The sequence below is a fragment of the Liolophura sinensis genome, chromosome 8 (assembly GCF_032854445.1).
Source record: "Liolophura sinensis isolate JHLJ2023 chromosome 8, CUHK_Ljap_v2, whole genome shotgun sequence".
NCBI classification, from domain to species: domain Eukaryota; kingdom Metazoa; phylum Mollusca; class Polyplacophora; order Chitonida; family Chitonidae; genus Liolophura; species Liolophura sinensis.
This window is the reverse complement of record NC_088302.1, coordinates 47,054,708-47,066,800: the sequence shown is the minus strand read 5'-3', so window position 1 is coordinate 47,066,800 and position 12,093 is coordinate 47,054,708. Positions and strand designations below refer to the sequence as shown.

At 37.2% G+C, this 12,093-nt stretch overlaps 1 protein-coding gene across 6 annotated transcripts in view; it reads left to right on the top strand.

Annotated features, from left to right (window-relative positions):
• LOC135472607 (protein diaphanous homolog 2-like) overlaps window positions 1-12,093 on the top strand; it is a 58,596-nt gene that overhangs the window by 6,782 nt on the left and 39,721 nt on the right. For all 6 annotated transcript variants that reach the window (XM_064752186.1, XM_064752189.1, XM_064752188.1 and 3 more), the window contains exon 2: window positions 431-607. In XM_064752186.1, the coding sequence (XP_064608256.1) occupies window positions 431-607 (177 nt within the window). The remainder of the gene's footprint in view (window positions 1-430; window positions 608-12,093) is intronic.

The window sequence follows — 12,093 nt, the reverse complement described above, 5'->3', positions numbered from 1 at the left end:
TTAAAAAAATTCCACTGGTCAGTTTCAAGATCTTCACATTAATATATTTAATTTTTGATTGGTAAATGCTTTTGAAGTCCTTAGGTTTCCATCCATCTGTTCTCTAGGGTTAGAGGTTGGAGGCAACACCCCATGGCTTCAGCTGGTGCTTGCCATTGTCACAAATTTTCAACAAATTATTGAAATTGTGACAAAACACGCAAAAATTTGAATGTTTTTGGCAACATTTATCTACTGAAGAAAATGTACTGCGTGGCAGAGTTTTTGTAGTACATTTCAGCATGAGAGCTTTCTATTTTGAGCTTTCGACTTTCCCTTGATAAATCTGCCTTAGATTATATATGAGTTTACTATTATGTTTACATGTATTGGTATTTTTATGATATTGTGCAGATCTATTAAATACGATTGTTACTATGTTTATTTTCAGTTTGGTACCTTCATGAAAGGTAAAGACCGTAAGAGTCAGAAGTCTGTCACATCGTATGGCAGTGCCATCAGTGAGGAGAACAGCAATGGTGCCGGAGGTGATGCCACTCCTACAGCCCAGGAAATCGTTAACAAATACTCAGACTCAGAGGTCAATGAGAGATTTGAACAGATGCTGGTATGTCCTTACCTCACTTAGTTAGGGATTACACGTATATTCATTACTTATTAATATTATAATAATGCATGTTCAGTGGTAAATGTACTGTTTGATATGATTCTTTTCATCGTGTTCGTCTTCAGATATGCTCGTTCCTACTGTGTCATTACTTCATTTGGGTGACAGTTCATTCAGTTGCATGTACATGAGTTTATGTACCTGTCACTTGTGCGTATATGTCACCCGTGGTTCTCTGATAATGTCAGTAAAACATGTGTACATGATGTATATGTATATATGTATGTGAAGCAGCTATAGAGCATTAGAAAACAGTTGCCAATAGTGTTTATTGGAGCACTATGTGGATAACATAACACATGTATACAGACACATTCTTGTATGCTTGTTCAGTAAGGCATATTTTCATACTGTAAGTATGTACATGTATGTAGTACTACTGTTGTGGTGATGAATGTATATAATGTAGCATCCAGATCATGTGCTATTTACATTCTTCTATAGTATACAGTATATAGTGATGAGAAATGTTTGTACAAATATAGGTACATCTCAGTGTTATCTATGCAATCCATGAGTTTGTCGTAAAAATTGTTTCAGAATGTGCTTTTTGCAGAAACTTCGGAAACTGCTGCATGTCCCAAAACACTATGAAAACCAGGTCTGGGTTTTAGACAGAGTTATTGAGTACGCTTTTCATGTACCACATGTCAACTCACATACATGTAGATCTACTTCACAATCTCTTCATGCTGCCTTTTTTGACCTGGGCTTATAAGACTATTGTGTGAAGGGCAAGTTGACCGTGTTAGTTCATAACCTATATAACACTCAGCACAGGGCATAACCAGCAAGGGTGTATACATGTACATGTATGTATATGTCTACATGTTTGTACATTCTACCCATTGTTAGCTCAGACAATGTGATGGCACATGTTCTAGCAAGGATATGGAACCAAAAACTGTTTTACACACTTGTACTAGGATAGATTGTTCTGACACTAGGACTACATGTACATGTATGCTATCATAATAAACAGTGGGCAGTCAGATGTTACAGTATTGATAAATGAAGACTAGTTCTGATGTGGGCAATGAACTAAGCAAACTATGATATACTTCTACGTGTCTATGTGGGCGTGTTTGTTGTTTTTACTGTGATAAGTTCTATTTCTAGTATCCTAAACCTTCATGAATTTAGGGCATATATTACATTGTATCTTTGTGTAGGTCAAACATATGTTATGTACACAGATGTAGGTTTTGACGTAAGAACTACACGTAGGTCAACTGCGTCGAGTTGTACCCAATTAATTATTATCGTAAGTCGACCTACGCCCTGCTTAAAATGTAATCGTAACATACTGAAAATGCTTAATGACCCCTCGTCATCGTATGACTGAAACATTGATTAAGTACAATGTAAAAACCCAAAGCATACATACATACATACATACTGAATATGCCTATGTACCTATATCAATATAGGTACATGTACCATAAGCTTTGTTTGGTGATTCAGACTAAACATGTTGTTTTTGCATGCTGTAAATTTTTCAGTCCAGTACATTGATACAAATACATGTTCACGTATCATGCATGCACTTTAGTTTGGTACATGTACGATATATTGTCACATTTGATACTGTCTACGTATGAACGCATAGTTTGAAATTTTTAAACAAGACCTAATTCAGTAAAAATGTATAAGGAATGTTCAGTCATGCAAAGAAATGTATATAATAAATTTTTACAGCATGCAAGTATCTTGATGTGTGTACATGTTCGGTGCATGAATGAGTTCAGCCGTGTATTTGTTTTATGAACAATATAAACGTTAAATCTATATGTTAGACTTCAGCTGACATAGTGAGAGGTAATCATAGAGCATGGATTCATGACAGGCTGTAATTAGCTGAGGTTTTAATTGGAAAGATATTTAATTACACATATTATCATGTTCTCTCTGTGATTGTAATAAGGCATTTACCTATATTATTGTTAAGCTACTTAATTCAACCTGCATATATATACTTTACGTTACGCTAGGTCAAACTTTTCTATAAGTGAAATGTATGTAATACGGTTTACAAAACACTTTCTTCTTCCTAGTATGTGTAATTTATTTGTGTGATCGAGTTCTTTAAATACTTATCTTTGATTGGTGTTCTTCACCTTAAGTTACTATATTACTGAAGACAGATAAGCTGTCTTGGTTTTGTAAGTTACATGTTATTGAACTGGGTACAACCTGAGACAGTCCATTACACTTTGTAAAGCACATGTTCTGAACAAATGGTTTGACTTAAAAAAGATTGATACACCTACGGAATTGGTGCTGATTAACTAAACATTAAGAGCTCGGCCAATAGTTTTAAAGAACATTTTTAACATGCAACATTACTATCAAGATGTCCATTTTATATTCTGAATAAACTTAAGAGATCTGTGTTACATTAAATTTCAGAACCCTATGAAGTCCAAAAAATGAAGCAGAGACAAATATTTTTAGATAAATACAATCACTTTTATTTGTACTTCTATGTTAAGTGTTGATATAAGGAGTATATTCTTTTCTGTTTTTTTTTTATTATTCCAACTGAAAAATAATATGGATTTTAATGAAAGTAACATTGAGAAAAAATTTGATAATATATTTATCAGAATTCTAATGTCTTTATTGTGAAGAGTTGGTCCAATTTTCTCCAACTTAACATATTTTTAGAAATGGCCTGGGTGTTGGAGTTAAAGACCACTTTTGGTCATGGGCAAGTGGTTTGTCCATCTCACATGTAGCTCACTGGATACAGATCAGCCTGTGTCTTGAGGGGAAATGATGCGTTTTATGTAACAGTGTGTTTAAATACTGAAAAAGCTCCCTCATTTAATATCCACCATTTCACATGCATAAGCATTGCTTTATGTGTCATCTAAGAATGTGTTGTAGGAATCTACATGTGCTTGTGTCATCAGCTGTGTATTAAAGTCACAGGTGTACTGTGGTGGTTATCCACTGTACACATTACATACCTGTACACCTGCCCTCTCTGTACATGTACCCGTGCTCGTATGTAACATGTTTGGATGTGTAACCGGAGACAACGGTTCACGGGAGTCTTCCTTTGATAAACTAAGAACACATTTAACATGAAGGGGATTGATTTTACACTAGTGTGTCTCATACAGGCATTACGCTGTAATTGCTTCTTCTGGTTGTACAAAACTATGCTTGTGTAATTGATACACTTAATACAGGGCAGGTGTATTGTGCGCTGTATTATTAACTCTTATCCTACAAAATGTTACATATAGAAACACTTTTGATGATATTCATGTAAGTTGGCCTGACTGCCTGGACAACACTATGGGGTCAGGATAGTCTGAACATATCTGGCCTGTTAGTGCCTGGACAACACTATGGGGTCAGGATAGTCTGAACATATCTGGCCTGTTAGTACCTGGACAACAGTATGGGGTCAGGAGAGTGGACATATCTGACCTGTTAGTGCCTGGACAACAGTATGGGGTCAGGAGAGTCTGAACATATGTGCACAGTTCATGAAATCAAGATATGTGAGGATGAAGTGTATTAATTGCTGTTTGTGAATGGCCTTTTAGTGCCTGGATGGCACTATGGGGTCAGGAGAGTCTGAACATATCTGGACGGTGCATGAAATCAAGACATGTAAGGATGGGGTGTATTAATTGTTGTTTGTGAATGGCCTGACAAATTACCCGCTGTTACACATATATATTGGGTTAAGGACTCATTAAGGACATTAACTGTTGCTAGACTTTCCCACTACTGTGTATGTCTGCTTTGTAGAGGTTAGAAAACTATAAAACAGATTAGAGCTGAGTAGATGCGAGTCCATTGAAGGCGTTAAAAAAAAAGAAAATAATAGAAAACATTGCATTTTAAGTTTACAAGTAATTGCACACAGATGAACTGTATTTAATAAATTTACTTGATTTACAAAATTGCTCATGTTCTTAAAAAACATGAAGTCTTAATTATTTTGGCATTCAGGGTATTGCACAGAAAAAACACACATTGCATCTACCATTATTTTTTCGCTTTTACAGAAATGCCAAGCAATGGTGTACATAAAATGTAGAGAAAATAACTTGCGCGTGTTTTATTATTTACATTCCGAACAATTTCTGTAACTGAAATCAGATAAACCTTAAAAAAAGAAAAGAGTTAGGAAGTAATCTAGCAGCCAATGTATCAATCTACCAACCGATGTATCAATCTACCAACCAATGTATCAATCTACCAACCGATGTATCAATCTACCAACCAATGTATCAATCTACCAACCGATGTATCAATCTACCAACCAATGTATCAATCTACCAACCAATGTATCAATCTACCAACCGATGTATCATTCTTCTCAGCTGACTCTCCCAGAACAAGGGGGGTGTTGTCCTGCTGTCGATGATGTTTACATGACCAGAAAGGGAAAGCCCAGAGAAATTCAATCCCAATTTACCTGCTTTGGCAGCTTGATACACTTTCATATAATTATAAAAGATAAATTACACATTATATCATACAGAATCATTTTGACATGAATTCATGTCCCTGTGGCTCTGTTAATGTACAGGTCATACTGGTCTATGCATGTACTTGTATATTTCATGAAGGCACTGTATGTGCAGATGCTATGTAAATCCTACATTACATGTACAGAATGGTTCAAAATTGCATTAACGGAAGATCTACGGCAATTTTCACAAGCCATCTCTAATTTTCATTCAGTATATTTAGGCGGGGCCTCTGTGGCCGATGGGGTTAGCACACCAGCGCGGCGCAATAATCCAGGAACCTCTCACCAATTCGGTCGCTGTGAGTTCAAATCCAGCTCATGCTGGCTTCCACTCCTGCTGTATGTGGGAAAGTCTGCCAGCAAACTGCAGATGGTTGTAGGTTCCCCTGGGCTCAGCCACATTTCCTCCCACCATAATCCTGGCCACTGTCATATAAGTGAAACATCCTTGAGTACGGCATAAAACACCAATCAAATAAGTAAATGAATAAAATATATTTAGGTAGCGTACAATGTACATGTATGTTCCAAGAAATTCAAATTGCAGTACATATATCTTAACATAATATTTGTATCTTGTTTGTAAGCTTAAATTCCTGGGATGCTAAATGGTGTTAAAATCGAGTTTAAAATTTTGAGGCACGTGTCATGTAAATGAAAAAGGTGTTTATGGAATCAGGTCTTGTGTCAGTGCTGTCTTCACCTGTTGTGATTAATCATTTATGTTATCAGTGTTTATAGTGCAGATGTATGTGTGGAGTATAATAGAATTCTGTCAAGAATTCTGATCAAATTATGCTTTTTGTGAAGCTGGCCATTAAGGGTAATGTTGACCTTTTGCCTCCATAATCAAATAACCAGGATATTTTTTAATGTACACTTTAATGTGAGAGAAGGTTTACTGGAAGGAGCAGACCTTATCTGTGAAACCATCAGGTTAGACACATGTAGCAAATGAAATATTAAGTTGTGTAAAATATGTACTTGCATGTATTTGTATGTACATGTAATGTCCCTGAGTCTTCCTGCACACATGCATTTGTGTTCCCAAATTCTTCAACCTTTTCAACCAGGACTGAGGCGAACAGTTTGAAACATTCTTCAAGTTATCTGAGGTATAAAGAAATAATCTGCCCAGTTTAACTTTTTATGCTTGCATCTTTACTGACACAAACATATCATTTTAGGCATCATTTTCATAATAATGGTATGCAGAAATTCCACTGAAAAAAGTGCTTTAGAGGTCAAAAAGGTTGAATATTTCACTTATACGACGACGTCCAGCATTATGGTGGGTGGAAACCAGGCCAAATCCGGGGGAAACCCATGACCATCTGCAGGTTGCTGGAAGACCTTCCCACATACCGATCACATTGATACTATACATGTATGTACATGCCGGTCTTTGTATGATAACCCCTGATACATTTTGTTTACTTGAAGGCTTTCATATGACATTAACTACAGAACAAACATTTACAGTGCCTTGTTAATGGCAGCATGTGCTCTGAGTTGTAGCTGCCATTCATCGCAATTAAAGTATAATACATGTATATGCATTGTGCAGATATGTACATTCATATTCATCTGGTTTGAACTGTGTACTTAGTGTGTAGTGGAAAAGGTTTAAGCATTATCCCAAACCTTGATGTCATTTCAGCCAATGGGTCCAATGTTAAGAAAGTTTGACAAATTGCAATAAGCATGTATATTGCCGTTTGTATTGGTTATTGCATTGTTTTATCAGTTGACATGCACAACAAGATGACGAACCAGTACATGTGCTGTAGCTGGATCAGCAAGCAGAGATTGTGTTGTTTCCAAGTGGTTAAGGGTTTAACCTTGCATTTTAACCACTGGACCACATGAGACATGGGTTCAGTGCCATTCTTAGGTCAGAAATTTTCAAGGTTCTCCGGCGGCATTATTCTCCTTGCTGGTACAGTAATAAGAAATCGATGGTGCAGCATCACATAGCCTTATATGAAATTGCCTTCCATGAGTGTAACATTTCACATGTGGAAAAGTTTGCCAGGATAACTGGCCAGAGATCAGTGGTTTTCCTTGAGCTTTCTGATGTCCTCCACCGATAATATGCTGGCCACAGTAGAATAAAGGGAAATAGGGGTATGGTGCTAAATAACAACTATAAAAAAAATGAAGAAAAAGCAAGGACTGGGTTTGAACTCCTCGTCACAAGTGAGCGTATCAAAGTGTTTTTATCTACAAGACAATTCTGTTATAGCCATCCAATAAAGAGACTAAGAATTTTGTGAGGACCTCGACAAGGCTGGCTCAGTTGAAAACAAAATGCTTGCTCCTTAGCTGCGGAGAGTCATCCCTGGACCATGTTGACCATTTAGATTGTGGGGCCAGCTATTTTTTACATTATTAAATAAAGCTGCTGGCCAGCTGCCTTTTTCATCGACACACAGTAACAGGGTAATGCTTATTCTCATTTCATGATTCTTTGAATTCATGATTGCTTCTTATACTCAAAGCTATTCAGCTGAAAATATTTTTTTACTTTTTACACTGAGGCATAAGACATTTGACAAACATGATGTTTGGCATGCTGTTTTTGACTTTTTAATTTTTTAACGTCAGCAGTTTGTAATTTTTCAGCTTCTTTTAGGTATTAGCAGGCTGCTTAATCGAACCCTGATATTAGGAGGTTTTTGAGCGCCCTTCAGTCATAAACCAGACTATATGTGTAAGTGAAATATTGTTGAAAGTATAGTGGTGTCAGATATCTATTCTGCAGTATAACACCTCAAGTCATACTGATGACACAACTTCACATGGAGCATGGGATGTCATCATCAACCTCTGATTCAATAGTGATTAGAGGCAATTGTCTTTGTGGTATTAAAAATTCATCTGTACATGCACGTCCTTTTTTGTTTGTATGGCATATTAAAGGTGTGTATGAAGTAAGAGACAGTCACATAGAGTAGGGTGTGTGTACATATATTGTGGTGCAAATCTCCGTTATGTACAAGATCAACATTAAAGCAGCATGTCTGAGGCAGTCTGTAACATGTACACTGTCTATTCATGTACATTTCACATGGGCTAACACAGACATTGAAACCAGGCTTATTTTAGACTCAAAAGTAATACATGCACATTTGTAAATGGGTTCTTTCCTCTTCAAAGCAAGTGTGATCGCGGGGTCCCTGTGGCCGAGGGGGTAAGCACGCCAGCCCGGCGTAATGACCCAGGAGCCTATCACCAATGCGGTCACTGTGAGTTCAAGTCCAGCTCATGCTGTCTTCCTCTTCGACTGTACATGGGAAGATCTGTCAGGAACCTGCGAATGGTCGTGAGTTTCCCCCAGGCTCTGCCCGGTTTCCTCCAACCATAATGTTGGCCGTCATCGTATAAGTGAAATATTCTTGAGTACGGTGTAAAACACCAATCAAATAAATAAATAAATAAACAAGTGTGTTAGTTTTAATTTAAAATTGCTATTCACTTTAGCTCGGGATTAGATTGCAGTTTTGTTAATATATTGGTAATTCGACCCCAGGTGTGAGGGATAGGAAATGGAGAAATCATAACATACGTCCAACTTTGGTGAGATTTCCAGTGTGTTTACATGTACTGTATTATGTGGATAGCCCTGGGCCAGGTGGGGAGGATATCTACCCACGGAAGGATAATTAGTCCTGACCCAAACACTGAGCAGATGACCCTAATTAGTGGCCTTCTTTCATGGCCCACGCCTGCCTCCTGGACCTTATTGATAACCACAGCCCAACAGAGGGTTTGTTTATTACATGTACATCTATACACAGCTATGACTCTATCTCTCTGTCTTGGGCTGTATACATATACATGTATACTATGTTTGTCGTAAAAATTTGCCTTGATAATATTAAAGCAATCGACAGTGTCGGTATGGGTGTTTGCATAGTAAACTAGTCATTGAAGATCTCGTTTTTCACCAGTAGTGTGCAATTTCTATACGTCATACATGTATGTGCAAAATCTTATTAGTGATTATGCAAAGGTTGGGCATTTCAGTTACCTATACCCCCACCCCCCGTCGTCGTATGACTGAAAAATTGTTGAGTACGATGTTAAACCCCAAGCACTCACTCACTCCTCCCCCCAACCCCACCCCCACCCCCACCCCAAAAAAACTACCATACCTTGGTACAAAATTCTTGAGCGTGGCACTCAGCAACAATCAAATATATAAATAATCCTGGAAATGCATGTAGGGGTAACATAGCACATCCATGTAGAGGTAACATGGCACATCCATACTTATAGCACTTTTGTCATAAAGGTTGAACATGTGGAACAAGGCATAATCATTTATTCATGGAGGTTCAGCTGTCAGCTGACCATGTCTGAGGATTTTAAGTAATGTTAAGGGTTTAGTGTACATGAAGATTTGGTGGGGTGACTGAGTGTGAGGGGCAGTGGTCATCATCTTCATTCTTACAAACTCTGCAAATTTGCAAGCAAATAAATTATATTCTTTCAAGGTGACTATAACTGGTGTAAGACTTGGTACTATAATAATACTTGACCAAAAGCGTATTAAAATCAAAATGTTGGGCATCACTGCATTTTCATGTTTTGAAGGCCCAAAAAAGTAAACGACATGTACATCAGATGTGTGTTAATGTAACTACCGATACATACATGTACAGTTGTATATTAACATTATCATTTGAATTTTATTACCACTAAATGGACATGTATTTGTTTATTGCTCAAAAAATTTTCTGTTATGGAAGATCTACCATTAATCTGTAGACAACACCAGAAGATTTAAGTAGTCATGCTTGTGGACATATTTTTTAATTTGCATGATATACATGTATGTTCATATATCATTTCACCGGTGAAACACACATTAAATAAATGATATATATCAGTGTGTTCTAAAGTCTCAAATAACGGGATTCATTATCTCTGTGAAACTGTAGATTTGCAGAAATGTAATAATGAGTTGTGTGTCCCTTTGGGCTTGCTGTCTTTCCCTCTCCTTTAAAGGCCCCACCCCTGTTTTGTCAGCTTTTGTTTAGAGTTGATATGAATGGCAGCATTTCTACATCATTGCCAGTGGCTAAGAATGTACGTGTACATGTATGTAGTTTATGAAACTGTAGGCTACAAGGCACACTTGTGTACAAACATGCACAACAGTGCTGCTTATTGTTTAAAACTTAAATATGACTGAATTGGAATGTTATTATTTTGTTTTCACGTAAGAGCATGTCTCTTCATTCCTTGGGGTTGACAAAGGTAGTACAGATTTAAACTTACTGGTACATACAAACAAAGCAGAGGGCGTTGTCAATTTTCTCATGTAGGATAAACAATATAAATCCTGTTTGACAGTGATGTCTGTATACAATTAGGTGGAAGTCATACATTGTAAAACTGATGTAAAACTGAAACTGTTTGACTTTTTTCACAGACACTTTTGGTCAGGACATGCATTTATTTAGAACTTTTGGTATTTAAACACTTTGTTTTCTGTTGGTATAGATTTAGGCATGTTTAGAAAACATTTCTCTTTTACATATAGGCTATAAAGGTATGAAAGGTGGCCAACCCACTCATTATACTATAATCTCATGCATGTACATGTGATAAATCCTGCCATACAGATGCGTATACACTGTGCTGCCTGGAAAAAAGTCCTTTAAGTTAAAAAAAGTTAAATTTTTAGGCTAAATCTTTTGATACATGTGTTGTACAAAATGTACAGGCTGTGCAGGTTTATCATCAAAATTACATGTAGATTATTGTGGAATATAATTACCCTTAAGTCTTAAAGTTGACCTTATTGTACTAGAAGGTGAAAGATTTGTGGTACATGTAAGTGTGACAGGGCGGGGCCTGTGTTGTATTGGGTTGATCAGTATCCAAAGTGGCCACATGTGAAGTGGATGTCAAGTACATGTAAGGCCGAGGTTTTGCTCAGCCTGGGCTCAGTCTGGTTGGACCTGGGAGTGGGTGGGGTCTGACAACTGTTTTTGGAGCAGCCGGGTATTGTGTTACAGGTGAGCTCAGCAGTAGCAGACTGGTGACCTGAGCTGGGGTTACAACATGCTTGATAAACTCCAAGTCCTTTACAAGTAGGATCGTATTTATGGGATGAAACTGGCATAGGAAATGAAAGAAAGAAATAAACAACCATGGGGCCACCTCATGGTTTCAGTTACATCCAATTTCAGATAGCAGGTTCTTAAATTATCCATAGGTTGATTTGCATCACTCTTCTCATTTGACAAGACATTTTAACCTGGCAGACTGTACACAGGCAGCTATATATACATTTATCCAGGCCTGTAGAGCATGTATACATGTCCCATGTATGTGTGGGCACGGTTTACCTACTGTTCCCAGACCTGTGTGAAAGATGCGAATAACCCATCATTCCCAATGATGAACATATGAAAGAAGAAGTTAAAAAATAATTTAAAAAAAAACAAACAAAAAAAAAACACCTCATACTTTCAGTAAACCTGTTAAAAATTTAATATAGTTTTAGAATGGAATAAAAACATATGAAATGATGATCATATCTTGCGCTCGGGTTTAAGGGCAACGGTGACAACATGAAAATGTACATGTATATGCACCTATCATGGAGAATTGTGCATGCTTCATTGGCCACAAAATCATGTATAGGATCATTACATACATGTACAGGTACCTCAATCAGATTTTTGCCCCAGTTGACCGTTGTAGGTGTGTTGTATAGCCTGAGGTTGTTGGAAGATCATTAGTTATGGGCACGATTGTCACACTTACATGTATATCTGACTGATAGATTTGCTTATATAGCACATTGAGTGCTCTATATGTTATGTTTAATGTGTAACAGAACCTTGTATTGTGAGAGGACTGGGAGTCATTGTTCTGTAGGCTCCCTGGTAATGTCCATGTGGTGTGTGAC